Here is a 25261-nt window from a genome sequence, read left to right as displayed (position 1 = left end):
AATGTTGACTTAATGATTACTCGGGGAAAAAATGAGGTTCTAAGTATCTCCACCTTACTAGAAAGTATTAAATGAGATACTGGTCTTTAGAGACACACAGCTAAAACTACCAATCCAGGAATCACACTGAAGTTATGAATATATAACCCATCCAAACTGAAAAACTGCCCTGTTTTATCCTCTAACTTTAATTCCTTAATATTTCAAACTCTAGAATTCAAGCTGCATTTACCCTGGGAAAAAAGCAGAAAAACCAATACTCCGAAGCAGAAAAAGTCTAATAAACCAACAGATTAAGAATGCCTGAAACTGATGGGTAAAACTGACCAATGGTTAACTTCAGAAAAAGTAAAGAAATTATTAGAATAGGCAGCATTACCATTACTTACTAGTATTGCCATTTTTTATCAGTAATACCAAAAGAACCTCAAATGAAATGACAGCATAACATTAAGAGTTGGGGGTGGGGGGATTACATAGGGATTTTCCCTATGTAAAAGGGAAAGATACTTTAATCTTTTGCTTCTTGAGTACATAAAGCAGATAGGTTGCTCATCATGGTAGCACCTTATGATCTTTTCAACTAATCATGGGGAATAATTTACTTTTCATACAATAACAAATGAATAAAACATAATTTCTATAGTTAAAAGTTACCAACTTTAAAAACTACAACAGAGACAATATCTTCAGCTCTCTTACATGTTTCTAAGTTTTTAGAAAATTTTTTAAAATGACAAAGAAAAAGATGTTTAAAATTACAATAAAGGTATTTGATGAAAATATGAAAAGACTAATATTTACATTACATAAATATCCTTCATCAACACATGCTAATAGGCACAGACAAAAATTCATGTGAGGGAAACCTACTCTTGGAAATTTAAAGAAGTAATTCAAATGAAAAAAAAATATGTAGGAGGACACTCAAAAGAGTACTAAAATACTAAACACAATGTAAGTGTCCAACAGGAAACTAGTTCATTAAACTGTAGAATAGTCACAAAACATAGTACATCCATTAAAATTTAAATTACAGGGCGCCTGGGTGGCTCAGTCAGTTAAGTGTCTGCCTTCAGCTCAGGTCATGATCCCAGGATCCTGGGCTCCCTGCTCAGCAGGAGTCAGCTTTTCCCTCTCCCTTCCCCCGCTGGTGCTCACTTGCTCGCTCTCTCCCTCTCTCAAATAAATAAAATCTTCATTAAAAATAAATAAAATTTAAATTACAAAAAAAAAAGAATAACATGAAAAATTCACATAATGTAATGTTTGGCTAAAACTACATATAATGCAATCAATATTTGATATAAAACATGAAATTACGCATAATTAGAAATACACATGGAAAATAAAGAGTTTATTCTTGGGGTGATAACACTGTTGGAGATATAGTTTTTTGAACTGCCACTGTTAATATCATAATATTGGTAAAATAAATATATTTTTTAAAGTATTCTAGTTTTTAGGCAGCCTAAGTTCACAGGGCAAAGACCGAAAATCAAGAGAGAAATCATGGATAGAAGAACCACACATTGTGAAAAGGAAACCACTTTTATCACTCTACCTCTGTGTCGTTCATCTTCAGCAACCATCCTCTCAAAAACAACAGTAACAACTTGTCGCACGGTAGCAGCAGCTGTATTATTTGTAATATTATCTTTTGTGAAGTGTAGTCGAAAACAAAGAACAATGGCCTAAAAGAACAATTTTCATTTAGTGAAAAAGGACTGAAGAACAGAATAACTATTTTATTTGATGTAATCCAAAACTAAGTAAATCATGTTTGGCTGTTCCAATCACAGATACTAGAAGTCCTACCCTCTTATACAATAAAACTACTAAAATCCTTGGACTGTGAAATAATTCAAAGTCTATAAATATACAGCCACATAAGATTAGATAAGATAATGTGAAATATGCCTTTCATAACTTGGCTCTTTTATATGTATATAAACATGTGTTGTGATGGGGCACCTGGGAGGCTCAGTTGGTTAAGCATCTGCCTTCAGCTCAGGTCAGACCCCAGGGTCCTGGGATCGAGTCCCACATCAGGCTCCCTGCTCAGCGGAGAGTCTGCTCCTCCCTCTCCTCCCTGCTCCTGCTCTCTTTCTCTTTCACTGTCACTGTCTCTCTCTTTCTCTCTCAAATAAGCATTGTGCTTTATTTCCCCAGAATGACTTGTTTTGCAAATAACAAGTACTCAAAGTTTGTTATATCACTAAGTCATCTGGAGAAATAATATATAAATATGCTAAGCATATAAATGAATAAAATTATAATTTTTTAAAAGGAGTCCTTCTTTCTTTTTAAAAATCAACTTCAGGTTGATTAAGGTGTAATTTATATACAATAAACTGTATCTCTTCAAGGTATTTAACTTGATGAGTGCGCATAGTTACATTCACCCATGAAACCACTGCCACGATCGAGATACAAGGCAGTTTCATCACCCTAAAATTCTGTGTTCTTCTGCCCTCCATTTTTTCCTTCACCCTTGGCTCCAGGTAACCACCATCTTGCCTTTTTCACTACAGACATGCTGGCATTTTCCTCGAATAGTGTTTCATCATTCAGTATGCACTGTTTTTGTGTCTGATTTCTTTTACTTGTAATATCTGTAAAATTCACCCATGTCGTTCTTTGAATCAGTAGTTTGTACTTTTTGATTCCTGAATAGTATTTCACAGTATAGGTATACCAAATCTTTTGCTTATCCATTCATCTGCTGATGGATATTTGAGTTGCTTCCAGTTTTTAGCCATTGTGAATAAAGCTGCCGTGAACATCATATACAAATCTTTAAAAAGACATGTGTTTTCATTTACCTTGGATAAATAACTAGAAGTGAAAAAGGCTGAATCACACAGTAAGTATAGGTTAAACTTTTTAAGAAAATGCTAGTTCTCCAAAGTGATTTTACAATTTTATCCTCCTACCAGCAGTATGTATGAATTCAGCTCTTTCCCACACCATCAACAACACTTGATACGGTTGGTCTTTTTCAATTTTAGCTACTCTAATGGATGTGTGATGATACCTCTTTGTGGTTTTAATTTGCTTTTCCCTGATAACTAATGATGCTGAGCCACTTTCCATGTATTCATTAGCCATCTTATTTTGTGAAGGGTCTATAAAAAAATTTGTGCAGGCGTGCCAGGGTGGCTCGGTTGGTTAAGCGTCCGACTCTTGATTTCCACTCAGGTCATGATTTCAGGGTTGTGAGATCGAGCCCTGCATCCAGCTCCATAATCAATGAGGAGTCTGCTTGAGATTCTTTCCCTTTGCCCCTCTCCCCACTCACTCATTCTCTCTTTCTCAAATAAATAAATAAATCTTTAAAAAAAAATTGTCCGTTTTTGTCTTGGGTGATTATCTTATGAATGAGTTGTAAACGTTTTTTAAACATTCTAGATAAAAGTTCTTTGTGAGATATTTATGAATATTTTCCCCATACTGTGGCTTCTTCTATGGTTCAGAGATTTTTTTTATCTACCTAAGAAATCTCTACCCCAAGGTCACAAAAATTTTCCCCTACATGCTTTTCTAAAAGTTTTAGTTTTAAAAGAAGCGATGCTTGGAGAAAAACATAATGGTAGTCTAAATTCTATGCCTTATCATATTAATTACATTAAAATTTTAGAGGAAACAGGCTTTTGATACCAACATTACTGTTTAAATTTCAACATAAAGGAAAGGCATATGTTATGTAGAAGCTTTCATACTACTCAATTTTGTATTATTTCTCTATACTTCACTTTTTATCCCAAAATATTACATTCCAAATTAACCAACATACTAAAGCAAGCCCTACATTTAATTTTAAGCTATAATCAGTTCTTACTGCTTTGTTAGGTTAAATGACAGCATTTTATAAACTCTTATATATATTGTATCAGAACAATAATTTGATAGCTAGAAACCAAAAGGGAGGACATACAAAAGAATACACAAGAATACATAAAATATTTTATAAAGCAGGTAGCTTAAAAGAATAAGCTATTTGCAATTGAGTAAAATCTCATTATGACCTAAAAACATCAATCAATAACTAAAAAAGATATACTCTCTAGAAAGCATATATCCAGCTTAATGTGACAGTCTACTTTTCTACTTTATTGGCCACCCATCACTAAAGGTATGCAAATTATAACAGAACTATTATTGAGAGTCCAACAAATTTCTTAAATAAACCATTAACTAAAGATTGTTCTTTATATTATTCTCTGTACTTTGTTCTTTAGAAATATTTCATAATTAAAAAAAAAACTTTTTAAAGAGTGAAATAAATAACAGACAGCTGTTAACATGTTCCAAAGAGTGTAGGAATGCGGAAGAAATGAGAAACCCCTACCATACGTGCAGCTTTATCTAGTATAAATGCCAAAAGGTCACTTTTCCAACTACTTAAGAAAGAGATTTAAACTCTCTGGCTTACATATCACATACGTGTAAAATTACTTTTAAAAGGTGGAAAGGAAGAGCTTTCACAGGAATACCCAATGCAATGAGGAGAATACGGATACCTGCAAACATATTTTACTCTCTCTATTCCTATTTTTCTGCTAGTTTTCTCTTTTCATTTCCTATTCATGACTAAACCTGTTAGCTATTCCCAACAGGCTCTGCTCAATTACCTTAACCTGATTTCAACTCTAATCTGGGGAAAATAAGGCACCAGTGGTTTTTAACGTGCAATGTCCATTATCATGATAGCTACAGGGAAGTTGCTTTTGGTACAAATAGTACCAGGCTTTCCTCTTTCAGCAAGCTTACTCAAATACTGTCTCAAAGCACTTATGAACTTTGACAACAGGTTTCCTACCTTAGAGAGTGACTCATCATGAACTACTGTATTGGTTGTTAAAAGAACAAGAACTGTTTGAAGTAGCTTAAGTTCTTCAAGACTGTTTTCCATCAGCTGCCAAAGCATATTAATTATATTTCCAGCTGCAGTCTGTAAAATAATTATCTGAATTATTGTCAGCAAATAAAATATAAGATGATTAGGTCCCTAGATAAAAAAAGATGTACAAATGTTACCTCACCTGGAGAGAATCTCTTGATCATAATAACAAGACCCATGTTTCTAGATCTATAGATCGAAACACAACTCTTAACTAATTTGAGATTCACAGCTAATGAATTTTCTTCTCAAAAAAATAAATTTCTTTAAAATACACCATCTGAATATATGCAAACAGCTGCATGCAGTTCTGAGATACCTAGTAAAAAATCAAAGATCATTTCTACAATATGGGTATATGTCATTTGGACCTTTATAGACCTATGCAAATTAACTGAGACTGCTACTGTTTCATATATTATTCCATTTATAATGTGTATACAAAAAACAAAATGCAACTCAAATTAACAACACATTTATAAAGTCAATTAAATTTGACATTGTTTAGAATGTTATATGAAGGCAAAAGAATATATCACTTCTATTAAAGTAACTTATGGAGTACAAAGTTAAGGATTACATTTGAAAACAGGATGCACATTCATAGTGATGAAATGTTCTTCCTTGTTTTAACATAATAAGGTTAGATACAAACAATTCATTTAAATTAACAAACAAATTATCACTTCAAATAATCTAGGAAAATCGTTTTTCCTTTTAAAAAAAAATTATATTCTCTTCAATGACACTAATCTGTATTACTGAATAGTGACTTCCTAATCATGACATGACAAAATGCACTTCGTCTTTATTCATTATTCATGAGGCTTTAATGGTGAGAAAATTCGGTGATCTTTTCAAATTAAGCCATGTTCTTCAAGCACATAAATTGTTTTACATTAAATTATCAGTTATGCTTCGTTCTCCCCTAATAAAAACTCCTGATTTGATTCTTAGGTTGCACAATTGAGATAAAATCTTCACATTACCTCAGACACGACTTCATGTGACATGAGTCTCTGAATGGCGGCCAAACATAGCTGAGTAATCTTTGGCTCCTTGGTTCCACAACCCATTAGAAACGGCTGAACAACCTCTGAGCTGTTCTCTTTCAAAGCTTTATTTAGAACACATATAAGATAAATTATTAAATCTAATTCACAAGCAGAAATACATTTATATATTTATAACTAGTATTAACAATCTTAATAAAAACCACTTTATGTAAATACTAAAATAGAAATCAAGCAGTAAGAGTTAATACTTTAGACAGGTATTCCAGACTCTGTATCCAAACCACCCCCTTAGCTACAGCTCTCCCAGGCTTTTCTGCCAGCACTGTCTTTTGGTTTTCCTCCATCTCCTGCTATAAACTCTTTAAGGACAACTTCTCAGGGGCGCCTGGGTGGCTCAGTCGTTAAGCGTCTGCCTTCGGCTCAGGGTGTGATCCCAGAGTTCTGGGATCGAGCCCCGCATCAGGCTTCTCTGTTGGGAGCCTGCTTCTTCCTCTCCCACTCCCCCTGCTTGTGTTCCCTTTCTCGCTGGCTGTCTCGCTCTCCGTCAAATAAATAAATAAAATCTTTAAAAAAAAAAAAAAAGGACAACTTCTCAGAAGTTCTACCCTGCTTCAGAGAAGCACTCTATTTCTTCAACAGTGCAGAAGGGGAAATACGAAAAAGAATTAATATTCTAGAGCAGGAAATAGTAATTAAAAATAGTATATACATCATCCCCATCACCCTTCTTAATGTTCAGAAGATACTTAGAATTTCATTACATGCTGTGAATTTATACAGCCCTAACTTCTTCAAGAAATAAACTCATTAAAAATAATAACATTATTCCTCTTATTACTAAAGCATTACTTTAAGTTAATTGGATGCACATGCTGTAATTCCAAATCTTATTTTAACTCCTCCCACCAAGCCAATTCTTTCATAAGTTTTAAAGTAGGAACAAAAATGTAAAGAGTTAGAAAATGCACAAACTGAATAATACCTACTTAAACTTACGAAATTAAATCAGTATACACTTATTTAATGGCTATAGAAAGATGAATAAGACAGGTGTGTCGTCCTCAGAGAATTTAAATAGGTAACATGGAATTCCAAGGAAAGAGAACTTATGTGTTCCTGCATATGGTTTTCAAAGGTACTACATCCATCAATTATTTTTTTGAGGTTAAGACTTGTAATTAAGACATATATAAGTTTTAACATGTTTTTCAAAAGAAATTGTTAGAAAGTCATCCACAGTCACCACTAAAAATGTAAAACCAGTGTTAACATTAATTTCATCATCTAAATCCCCACCTTTCTTCTCTCAAAGCTCCCTTTATAGTTATGCTAAATAAAGCCCATAATATCCTATGGCATACTCTGCGAAGTCCCTCAGTATGCCAGCATAAATTACTGATTTAACACAGCTAAGAGATGGCAAATATGACTGGCAAAGACCAGTGTTTCCAAAAGGGCTCCTTGCCTTACTTCCTTGCTTTCTTAAGCATAAAAGTTTCGATTCAAACCCAGAGTCACAAATTTTCCATAACAATGTTTCGAAACATTTACATAAATGGTTAAAAAGGACACTAAAGCTAAAAAAAATAATATTCTGAGGCAGTAAATATGCTACCATATTCAATCCTGTCAGAATCTCTGAAGTATGAGGCTACCCCTAACTCTGCTGAACATGCCTAGTCATTAAATGCTGTTCAGGTAAACAAAAAGTTTCTAATAGTAACAAGATGCATTTATCATTTTTATGATGTTAACGTTTCTCATTTGAGTATCACAATAATCAGAGAGTTTACAGAGCCTGATTTGGCTCAAGTGCACAGTAAGTAAGTGGTAAAGCCAGATTTTTAAAATAGGTCTTCTAACTCCTGGTTTGCTATTCTTCCCACAACTTTATGCTGCCACTCTTTAAGGTAAACAGCACTTAATGCACACTGAAGTTAAAACCGTTAAAACTATCTAAGAGGAACCAATGACCTGTAATGCTGTTTGCCTAAAGTCTTCAGATAAATGAAGGAAAGAAACTGTCTTTATAGAAGGAAAAAAAATGTACTTTCTTGAGTCTCTAATGAAAATGACTTCAAGACACACTCGATTATCACAAAGAAAAATCAGTGCCAATTAATTCTGTCGATTAAACTATGATATAATACTTTCTAATCACTTAGAATTATTCTTCACAATTTCATCCATCAAGGCCATTGTTATCTCTTGTCTCTTTGATAACAGCTATTGTGACAGCTATAAGGTGATATGTCATTGTGAAGTTTTGATTAATGATGTTGAGCATTTTTTCATATACCTGTTGGCCATCTGTATGTCTTCTTTGGAAAAATGTCTATATAGATTTTCTGCCCATTTTATAACCAGATTGTTTGGATGCCTCATTTCTTAAAAGAGTACTCCATTATAGTCTCTGAGATCACCTTCTAAGCCAATGTCACCCATTGCACACATCTTGATGCTGGTGCTTTTCTGACCTTACTATAAATTGTCAACAGAAAATTTCTGTACAATTAGGGTGACATTTTAAATAGGAGTCAAACTTATGGGATATTGACAATGCACATAACTCAAATGATGTAATAATAATATGAATAACTATAAACAAGTTCACATATGCACCAAAAAAGACACCTCCATACTACCTGGCCCAACAATGATTCTAAGATGCCATCAATTTTAAGATGCCTATCAATTTAAGGAATACTAAAACGTGAAAAATCTGTGCAGCTAAGAATGAATAAAATAAGGTGAATTTCAATGAAATGTTGTATACAGGTCAGTCAGTTACCCAGGTGTCTCAAGTCAGGATAAATTAAAATAGTATTAAAAATAATTTTTAAGGGCATCAACATGGCTCAGTCGGTTAAGTGTCCAACTCTAGATCTCTGGAGAGTAAGTTCAGTCCCTGCATTGTAGCCCACTTAATAAAAAATTAATAAATAATAATTTTTATAAATTTTATTTTAATGTAACACAAAGGAATCAAACATCTCTCTCTTGCCTCCTTCCCATTTTCTTTTTCTCCCAGTTTATATAAGAATAAAATAATCAAAAAGGACTATGTTATCCAGAATAATCAATAACAAAAAAGATACAACTATTGATCTGTTGTCTTTTGAAGCATAGTGTGAAAACGAAAACATCTACCATATCCAGATCACAATGCAGTAAGATGGATCATCACAAAAAAAAAAGTTAGGTTTTTTCTTCTTTTAAAAGTGACAGTAGTTTTAAACAGAAATTAATCTTGCTCTTCTGAGAGACAGGTGCTCTCTCTTTATATACAATAACTTTAATGACATGCTATTTAAATGTAGCTTTATATAAAAACCTTTCTATGGGCTTAGACTTTAGAAATCATATTGAGGAAAAAGCTGTAGAGCAATAAAGACACCTTGCTCTAATTGTTTTTAAAAATCATTCCAGGAAAAAAAGAGAAAAAGGTCAACTCTTTTTAATCAAAACTCTCTTTTTCAATTTCCTTTAAAATATAAAGACAGGCTTTTAGGGGTCAGAAAAAAAAAGTTTATGTTTTACCTAAGTTCTTTAATAAACATAACTTCTTTAATAGAATAACACTATGTTTGATAAGTATATTTTATTTCCAAATTTTATAACTGTGAGAGCAAATGATACACTTTCACACACCTGGAAGAGGTCCAGCAGGTCCCCATATCCTAGGGGTTTCCTTGCTCTGAGCAGTTTCACTGCATAATTGTAGTTTTTATCCTGGAAAGAAAGAATTAAACTAGGATACCCCACTATGAATCACATTAATGGGGGTTAATAAAAGTTTCATTATGGTAAATTTTAATGGTCATTAAATAACAAATTGTAATTCTTGTGAAAGAAATAAAATGTGATGTAGACATGACTGCTATCCTCAAAACCCTTTAAAATTTAATTATGAAAAAGACTGACATTTCTAACAACATTAAAAAATATTTTAATGGTTCAAAAGTTCTGAAAATACTTTAAGTGACTCAAGAATAGGAGGACAAATAAAATATGGACAGTTTCATATTAAAAGCACATTATATGAAAAGGAAAGATTATTCAACAAATGATGCTAGTACAATCGGTTAGTAATTTTGCAAAAGAAAAAAATCTAGGTCTTCCTGTCACTCCACATATTATTAATTAAGAAAAAATTAAACAAAAAAAAAAAAACCTAAAAGAAAATAAGAACGACTATCTACTATGTGGAAGGAGAAGGGCTTCCTAACTGCAACACAACAAATGACAAAAGTTAGATTATGTAAAAATTTAAAACATCTAGATAAAAAATTAAAAGGTAAATGACTTGTAGGAAATATAAACATGATGGGAAGTCAAAACTTTTCCTATAGAAACAGCTCAAATAATTTGATAAGAAAACACAAAACTCAAAGAAATAAATGTAAAATGAAAAAAGGAAATAATATATTTGGAGGAAAATGTTCAACATTAAAGACAAATGTCAATTAAAATAAGAAGTCATTTGTCTGTTCAATTCCCAAAAAGATTTTTTAAAATAATAATCAGGCAAGGATGTTATAAAAATACACTCACACGCTGCTGGTAAAGGCATAAACTTTTATCTTTTCAGAAAGCACTATGGTGACAAATTCCAAGACCATGTTCATACATTTGATTTAATAATTTAATTTCTAGAAATTTATCTTAAAAAAGTAATTCCAAATACTGAAACATGTCTAACATAAAGCTACAAATAAGTTAAATAAGCTACTATCACTTGCTATAATATTATGAAGCAATTTTAAAAAATTAGAAAAGACAGCATCAATGGAAAGTATTTGATAAGAATACAAATTAAAAGTTTAAAAAGTTTTTAAAAATCCAAGGAAAAAAAAAGAATAAATAAGAACACATTATGTTGTAGAGAAACTATGTAATCTCTGGCCCACTAGGTTAACTTGTAAGCATGGAATTAGTTACAGCCCCCTAGATCATTTAGCCTGGATTATAGAACTAGGCTACCAACAGACCTCTCCACTCTACTGACGGTATACTGAAATATACCTTCCACACTGCTGTCAGAATAGTTTACATAAAAACATTAAAATGAATGTGCCACTGCCCTGATTCAAATTCTTCCATCAAGCAGCTGAGGAAGTCACACAATGGCAATACTTGAATAGTGTATCCGAATAGACCAAACTGTTTTATACTTCATATATTCAAGTAATCTGCTTTACTTTCCCCTTCTATACCTTATTTGCCTGGCTAACTCCTTTTTAAGCTTTGAGACTCAGCTTCAGATTCCCAGGCTGGGTTGGGTGCCTTCTCCATGCTCCTATTAATAATAAGCCTGTCTACATTTCCATCTTGGCATTTACCACAGTATTAAAATTCTCATTTAGGGTCTGGTCTCCTTCATTACTCTGTTATCTGGCCAATATGAGCTAGGCATGACAAAATTCATCTACCTGAATCATCATAACATGTAAAATTACAGTAAAGACTGGGAAGTAGAAAAACACAGGAGAGGCAGCACTAAGAGACTTATTTGCATTTTGGAGTGACTCACTATTAGCCTACATTTAATGAGGGCTTACTATTTCCTATGTAATGTGCTAACTACTAGCAATATAAGGAAGAGTAAGATATTGGTCCTGACCTCAGGTGAGTATGTCCTCTAGAAGAGAAAATTTCTGGCAAAGCACTTCAAAAGGCAAATGGAAAAGCAGGTAAACTAAACAAAATGAACAGCAGGCACATATGCATTTTCAAGCATACTTCTTGTATTTCCATGTAGATTATGGGTGAGTTACACTACTCATCTTTGCATCTCTCCTAGTGATTCTTACATAATTATTTCCTTAAGAATGTATTTATGATATATTCTACAGATGTTTGTAAAATATCACAAGCATATGTATTGATAAGATAGAAAATACTAAATAAAATCAGCACATAAATTACCTTTTAACATCAGAAAATAATTCCAAACTATATTTCCTCATTGCTACTTGAAGACCTTTTAGTAATAAGACCATAGATATGAAAAAGGTGAGGGACTGTGAGAAAAGAACACAAAGCATACATAATGATCATCTATGTGAAAATTCTATATGTATACTGACAGTAGCTGAAAGCAGCCAAAGGTAGATGTAACCATTGTGGTTTTGCGTATGGGTTAAATACACAATTTTAAGATATTACAACTTCACTGGTTTCCTTGTTTCAAATATTCAAAAAGCAGATCTTCTGTTTATGTAATTTTTGTATAACACAAGCCTTCTCAGTCAACTTCAAGTATACTATAAGCTGGCTTAATAAAAACATTTTGTAATATATGGTAGTCAAGTGTAAGATTAAGGCATTTGGCCTTGTAAATGAAAAACCTGATGTTGCTATGTCTCATTTGCAGAGTTTTGTCTTTAATGAAAAAGGAAATTTTGAGATAATGATCTGTATATCTGAATCGATGCTGACATTACCTGGCATAGCATTCCCACTTATGTCAGCATTCATGACAGCAGTGAAAACAAAGAAAAATAAGCATTAAAGGAGGATGCTTAAAAGAAGGGGAGATGTAAAGCAAAGATTTATTCTGCAATGTAAATAACCTTCCCTTGGAAAATAAATCTAAGAAAACTAAAGTTGGCTAGAAACCTATGCTGAATATCCCTGGTCAGACTAGTTAATGCTAATTAAGGGTTCTGATTTTTATAGCAACCCTTTACATTTTCTGAATATGTAGAGATATCTGAGAATTCAATATCCCATTTCATTTGCAACTCTTCCATTGTTTGGTATCTTTAACATCCATTATAGCACAAAACCAGTAACCTACAGTTTCTAGAACTATAGAAAAGTAAACACTTCTCAAGAAATTAAAATTTTTAAAAAGTTAACTATAAATTTTTCTTAGTATCAACTGTACTCTAAGTAGTTTAGAAACTATATATTTTTCCTTGTTCTTGAGAGCCTTTGACTTTCAAGGTGACAATGGTCTTAAAAAGCTATAGATTTTAAAGTATCAACTGCTATCAGTACTTGGTAAAAAATGCTAGGAAACAGTTTAAGTGCTAATATGGCTCCTCAAGTACATGGCTCTGGACACTATCCATGACTTGGATCTTAAAGCATGAACTAGTAAGTGTATGTGCATAAAGATTAGCTCTAGTATGATTTGAATAAAGCTAACTGAATTAAAATGAACAGCCCACCTATACATTAAACTCACCGACGGAGACAAAATTTTTCTTACTCGTTCTTAAGATAAACCAATCAGACACTTTACTTTGGTATAGAACTCAGCACCAGACAGTGATCCTCTGAAGAAATCAGTCTCTTTAAAAAAATCTTCCATCAGCTACAGACCCAATGAAAACTTCTATTGCTGGTGAATAAGGACTTACCATGATATCAGCAATTATAGTAGCAAAAGTTAGTATTTGTAATGATATTCTATTACGATTAGCTAACTTAAAAACATCCAGCTCACAATTTATCTTTAAACATTAGTTTCCTCACAGTAGCTAATCCACCCAACATGCATCTCCCAAAACCCACTAACCCACCCTCCCAATCCAACCATACCTACCTTTGCCTTTACCCACCACTTTCACTATACCCCTTCTCAAAATGCACACAGAGCATTATTCAGTGCTGTGAATAATGTTATAAAACTATTTGGAGTTTCAACAGATTGTTCAAAATCAGAGAAGAAGCTGTGAGAAACAGATGCAACACAGGAGAGCTCACCCTAAGGGCAAATGTCCAGCAAAGCCCAATAAGCTCAAGTGAAATCTACCTTCCACCTGTAAAACTGCCCCCAAAAGTCTTCATTTTGTAATACTCTTTGAGAGTCCACCAATTAGGGATTTTCTGGTATCACTTTTAAAAAGGTAAAGAGATTTATGAGAGAGAGATTCTTCACTATTTGGGTTTTGTGTCAATTAACAGGACTGCTTTTCTCTAATAACCAACTGAGAGCAATAGCACCATTGGAACTGGAAATGCAGACTGAAGGATCAGTGAAGCAAGCAATGGTTAACTATAAACCCTTGGGAGGGAGTAGCTAGTGTGGAAACCTCACAATACCATGGCAGCATACTGTAGTGGGAAGAACATGGGCTCTGAACAGCCCTGGATTTAAATCTAGTTCCACCACTTATCATGTGATCTTAATCAAGTAACTTCATCTCTTTGCATCTCAACATGCTCTACTATAAAATAAAAATACTTCCCCACAAAGTTGTCTTTTATTAGAGTGGCACAAATGTCTCACATGTAACAAATGCTAGAAAATGCCAGTTTCCTTTTCCATGTTCATTACAGAGGCAAGAACAAAAGGCACCAAAGAAAAGAAAGAAGTAGACTGAGTATCAAAAAGAGTGTCAAAGAAGAACTCCTGAAATTCCTCCTTGAAAACCAGGTTCAATCAAGAAAATGTAAGAAAACATTTTTTTCTTTTCTGCACCCCACTCCCATTCTTTCTTCATGGCCATACTATCTTAATCCTAGGATTCAAAACTCATATAGTACTACTAAATTTATAATACTACACTATCACCTGTTTATATTATATATAAAGATAAAATAGATTTTGGAAGGTGGACTGAGAAACAATCTTTCATTCCATTCAGCACAACAAACATTAATTGAATGCTTTTTATGTGTAAGGTATGTCCTAGGTGATAGACAAGATGTGGAGGAGAATGCAAATCCTTGCCTGTAAGGAGTTAGTAGTTTTAACCTTTCTGATTTCAGAGAATTTTATAACATTTACCCTTGGCAAACCCAATTAGTTCAAGTTAAGGACTTTTACAAGTTCTTTATCATTATATACAGCATGCTAGGGCATAAAGGAGAGGCTACAGAAAACTGATGGCTGTTTTTTTAAGATCTACTTTTATTATTAGTGAAATTTTCATTAATTGTTGAATTTTTAAGCAAAAAATTACCTGCCAAAATTTCGGTGTTTCGTGCAGCTATTGTTTTAACTTTTATTATTCCTGATTCAGCAGCCTGCAAGAATAAAAATAATTAGAACATAAAACTTACTATCAACATGAATTATCTAGGGAAAAAAAACATATATGATCACTATTATCTTTTTTATTTTCAAAACTTCAGAAACTAAAGTCTAGTAGTGCCATAAACATTAAATGTAGTAAAATATGATTCACTTTATTATTCACATGCAAACTCACCTCTACAGCATGTTGCCTTTCTCTGCCTAAGGCACATCTAATCCCTCATAAATTGAAATGCTCATAAAATATAAAAATAATAAACAAAAACAAAGCCTAATGAAAAAAACTAGGTTTCTCCTCCCCATTTCATATCTCCATCCCCACCATTAAAAAAATTGCAAAACACTGAAAAATCAAGTAAAACTGTTTTGGATTCAAAGAAAATGAATAACCAAGAACTTTTTATTACTTTAAGTTAACATTTTTTTAAACACCCTTTAGATTTTCATAAGGCACCTAAAACACTGCATCAAAAGTACATTTAGCTGGCAGCATTTGGAAATTATATAGCATTTTACATAAAGCCACAGAACTGCGCTGTCCAATACAGTAGCCATTTACATGTCGCTATTCAGCATTCTATATGAGGTTAGTCTGAATTGAGCTGTACTCTAAGTATAAAATACACACTAGATTTTGAAAACTTAGTATGAAAAGGAAATGTAAACTATCCCTTAAATATTTACATTGATTAAATTTGAAACAATATTTTGAATGTATTTGGTTAAACTATATACTTTTAAAATTAAATGCCTGTTTCTTTTTATTTTTAATGCAATTTAAAATTACACATATGGATTGCATTTATGGTCCACGTTATATTTCTACTGGACAGTGCTGACATATAACATTGATATATAACTTCCACCACAGAAACTCAGAACATTTTCACTATCAAGAAACGTGCCTATTTTATACTTATACTGGTCTCCATACTTCCAAAAATAATATATAAATATTCGTAAGTTATATGTCTAAGTTTTCCTGTTAATTTGCTTGCTACATGCTCATTTATTTTGTTATCTCTTACTGCTTGCTAAGGGACAAGTGATAGCAGGTTCCAAAGGTTTAAAAATAATTGTGGAAAAACACCAGTGTCCTGCGGGTTCTTAGTTTGAGGAGCACTGGATATATGCATAAAATAAATACCACAATGTAGGCTATACTATGTATAGCATATGACCTTTGTCATTTTGTTGATTTCCAAGCATGTGAAGCCCTTGCCTGTGTCTGGAGATTTCCCAACTTCATGAGTTTTGATGCAAGATAGAGCTTATCTTCCACTTAAAAATTGAAAATGCCAGATTCTAATCCAAACAGACACATCTAGTAGCAGGGATTTTGAATATGGAGGCTAATGACAAAGAAAAGCAGAGACAAGAGAAAATTCTTTCTGATGACAGCAATAGAGGAGATAACACCTACTTTCCAAGGGCAGTAGCAGCAGCAGAGGGGCCAGTGCCATCTCAGGTATCCAGTCACTTGCTCAGCAGACAACAGCAGATTCTAGCTGTTTAGCTTCCCTTTGTTTCTGTACTTTCTCTAAAGCTGGCTCTACCAATTATGTGAGCCACTCAATATATATCAGTAAACTTCATTTCTGCTAAATCAGCCAGAGTCAGCTTTCATTGCTCACAACTAAGAAGCCTTACACACTAGGACTTACTTCTACAACTTTAAGAAATAGAAATGTCCCAAATTAAATGAACGTGGCTACAAGCAGAAGTATAGTCAAAATAAAATTCTTCAGGGAAAGATGACTGATTTTCTAATTATTTGAGGCAATGCGTATCAGAAACACCAAAGGCTTAAAAAAATCCTGATGCCCAGGTTGCAACACATTCCAAAGAATGCCAATGGGAGCTAGGCATCAGTATTTTTTCAAATCTTCAGGTGAGTACAATATGCAGCAAAATCGAGAAGATGACTGCAATAATGTATGCAAAAGATCATAACCAAGGTGATAGTGATTGAGACAATAAGAAGTGGTCTGATTCCACATATACTTTGAAGAGGTACAAACCATAGCAGACTTACAATAAAAATTTGGGTAAAGAAAAACAAAACAAACAAAAATTCAAGGAAACTGAAATCATCATACATACTTTGTTATACTCACACATCCCATCTCAAATTCTGTTGGGTAAATTTCTTACAGAGCCACTCTGTCATCACTGAGATTACTTCTACCATCATTTTCAAGCTCTTTTCCTCTTCACTATGACTCTCTGTACCCCCTATATGTTCAAATTCAATATTTCTTTTCTGCTTCAGCATCAACAAAAATTGGTCTAACTGAACCATCATAAATACCAACGTCATTTGTCTTGACTCTGAATTCTACCTAGTCTGACCTTAACAGTTTCCAAAATCAGTCCTGTAGCATGGTAGATACCAGATGTCAGTAAAAGATTCAAATTTGCCAGACACTATTTTGATTCCCTGAGATAAATTAATAGTCTATCCATATCTGTGTCATAGATAAGTATAAAGTATAAAGTTGTAAAGAGTATAAAATGCTTAACAACTATTTTTACACATACACAATAAGGAAAAGGAATAAGAAGTAGTTTTTTTTTTAAGTACAATAGTTCCAAAGTAGTGTTTTAAAAGATACATAACTAGTATTTTCATTCCTAAACACAAAAAATCACCAAAAGGACTATTTGTTGCCTTAGAGATAATTAGGCCTATCTCAGAGTTCCCCATTTTTCACATGCAGGTTTCTACTCTCAAATGGAGAAAATAGAACAGCTTATTCCCTAGGCATCCTGTGTGGCTGGAAAGTCTCACTATCAGTGTTTACTGACAACATCTGTCCACCCGCAGCCCCCTAATAACCACTACAGTCTTACTTCATACACAGGCCTAGCTACATCTTCAAGACTATCTTTTATAAATGGAGGTAGTCAGACTCAGCTTACCTTCTGTTTATCAAGGATAGTCTATGTAAAGAAGAGTCTTTAACTTCTTGCTTTAAAAGTATCCTTTACTCTGATCAGGTATCTTGTATATCCAATAAGGGAACTATTCAATTATAAACACAGCTATTTTTTTCCTGAATTGGTCCTCATGCATAAAATACTTTTTTTTTTAAGTTGCCATTTCTATGGACTTGGATAGAGATAACATAGGTTAAGGTGGGCAGTCTAATATATCTATTCCCGGGGGTAATCTGAGTTAGGAAAAAACACCAAAATTAAATACACTACAGTATTCAATACTTTTTACTCTTAATATACAATATTCTTTGCTTACTCTTGAAGATATAGCTAGGCCTGTGTATGAATAAGACTGCAGTGGTTAGGGGGCTCCTGGTAGACAGATGTTGTCAGTAAACACTGATAGTGAGACTTAAAATTGATCTCTCAAGAAATTTTTTTTTTCAATACTCTTTGTTTACCCAAATAGGCATACTCACCAGGGACTTTGGCACAAAATACGGAGACTAAGAGAATGTGGACTCCTCTTCCAAGACCAGCTAGAATATCCTGGCCTCACTTCTCACTTAATAAACTCTTCCTGGGCAATCTCATAATTCCATGGTTTCAATTACTTTCTAAATGCTGAAGACTCCTAAACTATATTCCTGTTCCTTGCCTGTCTCCTAAACTATAGGACTTATTAACCTAAATGTTTAAGAGGCACCTTAAATTCAAGACATTCAAAATAGGTGTCATCATGTCACCCCCTCCACACACTTTCACTTCAGCCCCAGAAAAACTTGTTTCTCCTTCCTATAATCTCTATTTTTCTGAACAGCAGTAGCATCCATCCAGTCACTAACTAGACATCTGGAGTTTCTCCCTCATCCCACAAATCTGATCAACCACAAAGGCTATATTCGTTCTTCTCAAATCCCACTTCTGCACCTTAATTCAAACTTCTCATTACCAACCTAAACTAAGAGAATTCCCTACTTATAATCTTGCCCTCCATTCATCCACTGACTCAAATTTTCAATGGTTCCCCAGCGCCTATCCCTATCAGTGTTTCTCAAAACTCAGTAATGTAAGGACATCCTTTAAAAGAAAAAAAAAAAAAAAATTACCTCATAGACCTACCCAGTTACTGACAAATCTAAGCATGTATAAATCAAATTAGGAATAAATTCCTTATTTTTACTGCTTTTAAATTATAACCAACAAATTCACAAGTTATATACAAACCCAAATCACAATAATGCTTTGCTGAAATTAAACCACTGCTGACAACATCAAGATAATTGTAGCCTTATAGAGCAGGCTCTCCTGATTTTGGCACTCTTACAGTACCATAAGCAGTGACAGAAATAATTTCTTCCATCAATTTTTTTCTGTGGCAAATATCAAAAAGCCTTTCCATCTTTTTGGGCTATCTATGGTTTGTATCTGTAACACTTTATCCCATTCATCTCATTATATGTCTATTTCTCCATTCTAGCTGTAAGCCCCGTAAGGACAAGAAATATATTCCATTCATCCCTCCATATTACTAATGCCTAACACAGTGCCTAGCATACAGGAGCTACATAATAAATGTTTCTAAACAAAAACATAAAAAGTTCTAAATAGAGGAGGAGACTTCATTGTCCACTAATTGAAAAATCCAGAGGAAATCTACCCAGAGGAAATCTGACCCAGAGATTCAAAGGCCATTAGGGCTACAGTTCTACTTCGCTGCCATTCTCTTGCATCCGTCCTGTTCCATGGGAGGTGCATCCTTAGGCCGCTTCCAATCTTGGCAATAAAAATAGTGGTAGCCATTCTACACCTCACAATTTTATATGACACTATCTAGAAGAGAAAGGTCTCTTTCAGTAGCTTTTAAGAAAGAAAGAGGAAACTCCGTGTCCAGGAGCACTCACTGGCATTATGTAACTACGGCAGAAATGAAGGTGAGTATGATGGGGGGTGGGGAGGGTTTAAACTAGATTAAACTAAACAAGGTATGGTACCCTGAAGGAAGGAATAAAATTAATTCACCTCAATCCAAAGGTCTGGAAATGAAGGAAGAGTACAGCCTACTACTGAAGGAAGTAAGAAGAAATGGATGCTACAAAGGCAATTAACAAATGTCCACTACTTGAACTAGGGACAAATTAAAAAATAAAGAAAAAAAAATGAATGCTGCTTCCCTTCATCAAAGCTCCTATGCTCTGCTTTTTTCCTATGTTCTGTTTTTCAAAAAAACATGTTTTTCGCATCTATGAAAACAGACCTCAAAACCAGAACAAATTTAACAAAGGTCCAAATTAATTATTCACAGGGCATAGCATAAAACAAGAGCTCAAGAAGTAATGTGAAATTCAAGTTAATAGCAACTTGGATTAAAAAATGTACTCATAACACATCAGAGAGGTATAAAGCTGCCAAAAGAGTTACGATTTTAAATGTCAGGTAAAATCAAAAGACCTAAAGTCAAGCCCACACTTGGGAATAAGGAGATCTAGAACACTCCCTAGAGGACAATATGCTCATAAAACAATTAATACACTGAAACCAATATGATTTTCTTTTGTAACATTTAATTAGTCTATAATCCCAAACTCTGAAAGATATATACCTACATGGCATCCATTCAAAAATTCTCACCAAAAACAAAAAAGCCCTCTGGCATCTAGGAAAAAATTTTCTTTAACACATCAAATGAAAGACTGAAATGCAAATTACATGTGGATAGCTAAAATATATATGTAGTATGCCTATATATATGGTATCCCTTTTCTTTCCTTTAAGAAAATTTAATCTCCAACAAGTAACTAATTAGTACCTCCTAGATATACAAATGCTTTGCACTATGGTGAACAGAAAGATAAACAAGATGCAAAGCTTACCCTTAAGGTACTATTTAGACAACAAAACAAAACAAAACCCTAAAATAACTATAACAGAAGGTAAAACGTAAGAGTTATAAGGAAATAACTTATAAAATAAGTTTAAATGAAAGTTAACAAAACAGAGGAAAACATATTAGCTTGACAATCCTGAGCGGGAGCCTGACGGTTTTTGCTCTAGCAACGACTGGTACATGGCACCCAGCAGGTACTCAAAAACTACTTCATGAAGAAATGAATGAAGGGAATGAGAAAAGAAATCAGAAAATTATCTGGGGGCACCTGGGTGGCACAGTCAGTTGGACATCCAACTCTTGGTTTCAGCTCAGGTCGTGATCTCAGGGTCGTGTCTCACGATGGTGGGATCAAGCCCTGCATCAGGCTCCGTACTCAGCTCAAAGTCTGCTTGAGATTCTCTCTCTGGCTCTCTCCCTCTGACCCTCCCCCCACCCCCGTATGTGCACGTGCTCTCTCTCTCTAATAAATAAATCTTTAAAAGAAAAAAGAAAATTATCTGTAAAGTTGATTCATTCATGCAAAAAATGGATGAGCAACATTTAAAATGGGATTAAATGAAAGGCAGGATTTTAATTTTAAAAAGACAGGAGAAGGTGACTCTGGGTCCGCAAAAGGAACCTCAGAAACATGGAAGAGGGAAGCAGTAGCACGTATTTGGAGAATAAATAGCAGGTAATACACCTCAGCTGAAGTAGGAAGGCATATGAAGACAAGTTGAGGGTGATGGCGCTAGAAAGGAAGCTCAAGACAATCAAGGAGGGTCTTAAACGCTATGCTAAGGGGTCCTTTAAGCACAGAGTAGCCACTGAGGGTTTCTGAGCTGCTTAAGTATATTAAGCTAGTGGTTACATGTAGAATGGTTTATCTTTTCTGCCATTAATGCATATTAAAGGCCAGGCATTTGAAACCTGGAACTAAAATAATAAGCTGAGAAAAGAGAAAAAAGAAGAGGTATATTGGAAATTACGGAGTGGGAAGGAACAGGTGACAATGAATAAAGACAGCAGGAGGGAGGCGATAGCCAAATGTGACTAAGGTAAGCAACAGTGATAAATGCCACCAACAGAACAAATGAAATGAGGGGAAAGGGCAGGTTTTGAGATAAATAAGTTCAATTACAAGAAGTCCTATTTCACATGTGGGAAAGATATTCTGGTAGATGTGTTCGACGGACAGCTGGAAACACAGGTCTATGCTCAGTAAAGAGAGCAGAGTCCGTGCAGTAGACATCGGAGTCATCAGTATTGGGGTAAGGCCAGCAGCAGGGGAGTAAGTAGATGCCAATGCTAAGGGATGAGCATGAAGAAGAGGCCTGGAAACAGAACCTGGGATACACTTAAAAACAAAAGGAGAAGAATATTGAAAGAGCCAGGAGAAACAGGAAAGTAGAGTACTACAAACTTCAAACTGAGAGAACTGCAACATGGAAAGAATTATGAATAGTAACAAATAATGAAGCAACGAAGAGGAATGCGAACAATGATAAAAACAAGTTAAGTATGTTGAAAAGGCATTCTGCAGTATGATATAATGGAGAGGAGTTGCAGATGGATGCACAGAGATTCACATCCCAGTTCTTCCACTTTCTAACTTTACTGACTTATGCACGTTACTGAACCAAGAAAAAAATGGAATTTCCTGATCTGTAAAATTAAAATAGCATTTTGCAATAGAATCAATGGATGCAAAGTCCCTACCCAGCCTAATGAAAAGACAATATTTTACTCAACACTGAGTTAACTTCACAAAGATAAAAGCAGTCTCTCATTCATTTTTGTATTTCCCACCATGCTTTAACACTTAAGACACTAATAAATTCCTATTAAATTGTAATAGTGATAGCAAAACCCAATGTTTTGAACATGACTGAAAATACGCTCTACTTATATAAAAGAAAAAGGAAAATAATTTCATTTTTGAATTATGTCTTCCTTTTTGGTTTATAAGCCACAACAATGTCTTTTATTCTTCTGTATCACCAAAGCACAGTGATAAGATAATCAATACATTTGATTAAAATATGTTTTCACTGATCTTTGTTCTCATTCATTTTCTTCATAAAATTAAAAATATAATGATCAAAAACTTAGTCAAAAATAATGTTTTATACTTTAACAATAAATTTCATTGGTTATGGTACTTTCATAAATGTCTAAAACATATTATAGACTAACCAAAAGCTTTCTAAAGAACTCGCCCTGTAAAACATTCTTAGAATACTGCAGTAATCTAGAAAATTTTCCTAGAAGTCCTAGTGGAAATGTTTCTGCTCATATTATTCTTGAAGTTAACATCTAAACCATTTATCAGAAGAAAATGAATTTAATGAGACCTTAGGAGTCTAATGTAACTTTTCTGGAATAAAGTCATAGAAAGGGGCGCCTGGGTGGCTCAGTCGTTAAACATCTGCCTTCGGCTCAGGGCATGATCCCGGTGTTCTGGGATCGAGCCCCACGTCAGGCTCTTCCACTGGCAGCATGCTTCTTCCTCTCCCACTCCCCCTGCTTGTGTTCCCTCTCTCGCTGGCTGTCTATCTCTCTCTGTCGAATGAATAAATAAAATCTTTAAAAATAAATAAATAAGTAAATAAATAAATAAATAAATAGTCACAGAAAGAGGAGAATCAAAGGAGAAAAGAGAAAAAGAAAAGAAAGAAAGGCCAAAGGCCATTCGCCTAACACAATTATCTAAAACTGCATTATATAGGAAAGTAAGTCTTGACCAAAATGATTTCTAACTCCTTACCATACTGTCACATTTATGTGACTGGGATTGGCAAGTTTTTTTGAATCAGTATATAAAATATCAACTTATTCTATTACGCTTATGAAAGAAAGAATACAACTGGTTGTGTCATGAGTAAATTTGTCCAACCAACATCAACAGAAAAAAAGAACTACAGTACCTTATAAAATACTAAACCAAAACAGCTCCAATTAAGCATACAAATATTATCCAGCCCTCGCTCTTCACTGTCAAAAGGTCCTGAAAATGAGATCTTCTCCCTACCGCAATAGCCAACTGACTTGGTCCTCAGTCCCCAAACTGATGGCTAAAGGAAGAATCCTTTCATGGTAAGTGAAAGGCATCTCTCTCACCAAGCTAACACATAAACACACTGGGCACTGAGGAACTCACTATAAGAGCTTTTGCTTTTTAAGGCAAAAATCCCTGCCACCTAACTCTTATCAAGCCCAAATACACAAGAGGAAACAAAACAAAGTACACGGCATTGGAAGACTACTTGCACTTTTTTATTATTTACACCTTTACTGATTGCACGTCATTAAAACGGAGAGAAAAAAATCCATTCAAAACCCTAATTCTGACCACCTCAACTCAAATGATCTTCATTCCCTTCCTCTTCTACCACCCATTCCTTGGACTTCATCATCCTCCAGGGCAGCCTAACTTGGCAATCAGAAATCCAATATCCTTCTAGCTCTCCCACTCCTCAACTCTACTGCTGTTTGATTAGATTGGTGCTCCTAGTACCTTAACCCTTCCATCTTCTTCCAATCAAAGTTTTGTTGGATTTCCTTCTTTAGGAATACAACAAAGATCTCACCATCTATCATCATTTCAAACACTTTTTCTGCCAAGACTCTTCAGTGTCCCAAGTCAATTTCTCCTCCACTTCTCCAAACTGATCCACTGCTCCCCTCAAACTTTCTACCCATCACTCCTCTTATCACTAATTACTCCTAGCAATAAGCTTGTTTCCTACCTTACCAAGAATAGAGGTCATAGGCCAAACTGTCCACAACTTCCTATCTCCCCACAATGTCCCTCATTCAAATTTATCATATTCAAATTCATTTTTTCTTTTGCCCTTCCTCTGTCACTCTTCCAGACTCTTTTTATCTACTCCTATGGTTTCTACTATCATGTGTAAACTGACACTTCTAAATCTGAAATTCTAGACCTTCCCCTTGAGAACCAAACCATCATTTTCAAACTCCTACTGGTCAGTTCCACATGGATGTCACATAGAAATCTTAAACTTATTATATTCAGGACTACTCATTTTACCCAAAAACATCGCCTGCTCTTATGTTCCTTCTCTTAGCGATCTATTCAGTTTCCCAAGCCAGAACCTGGGAGGGATCACAGATTTCTCTCTACGTTTTATAGAAGGTCACCATGCCCTGGTAATTTTACCTGTTAAGTCTCTTTTTAATCCATGCTCTCTCTTTCACACATGCCCACCATAACCTCCTGTCTTCCTCTACTGCTACCTTCATTCAGGCAATCATCATTTTTAAAATTTGCTCTCTTTGCCTCAATCTCAGTCCCCTCTAATTCTTCCCACCAATACTGTTATGAAAATGTTACTAAGGGGCGCCTGGGTGGCTCAGTCAGTTAAGCATCTGCCTTCAGTTCAGGTCGTGGTCCCGGGGTCCTGGGATTGAGCCCCGTGTCGGGTTCCCTGCTCAGAGGGGAGCCTGCTTCTCCCACTCCCCCTGCTTGTGTTCTCTCTTTCCCTCTCTCTCAAATAAATAAAATCTTTTAAAAAAAA

The 25261-nt window shown here is 34.5% G+C and overlaps 1 protein-coding gene across 2 annotated transcripts in view; it reads right to left on the bottom strand.

The window, feature by feature from the left end:
• Positions 1-25261, bottom strand: part of MON2 (MON2 homolog, regulator of endosome-to-Golgi trafficking) — a 97404-nt gene that overhangs the window by 68312 nt on the left and 3831 nt on the right. For both annotated transcript variants that reach the window (XM_008684231.2, XM_008684237.2), the window contains exons 2-5: positions 14838-14901; positions 5893-6020; positions 4823-4954; positions 1565-1694 (exon numbers count right to left, since the gene is read on the bottom strand). In XM_008684231.2, the coding sequence (XP_008682453.1) occupies positions 1565-1694; positions 4823-4954; positions 5893-6020; positions 14838-14901 (454 nt within the window). The remainder of the gene's footprint in view (positions 1-1564; positions 1695-4822; positions 4955-5892; positions 6021-14837; positions 14902-25261) is intronic.

The sequence above is a fragment of the Ursus maritimus genome, unplaced genomic scaffold (genome assembly GCF_017311325.1).
Source record: "Ursus maritimus isolate PB19 unplaced genomic scaffold, ASM1731132v1 scaffold_21, whole genome shotgun sequence".
In the NCBI taxonomy this organism is placed as follows: domain Eukaryota; kingdom Metazoa; phylum Chordata; class Mammalia; order Carnivora; family Ursidae; genus Ursus; species Ursus maritimus.
Note: the sequence above shows the minus strand (reverse complement) of the source record. Positions and strands in the feature narration are given on the sequence as shown.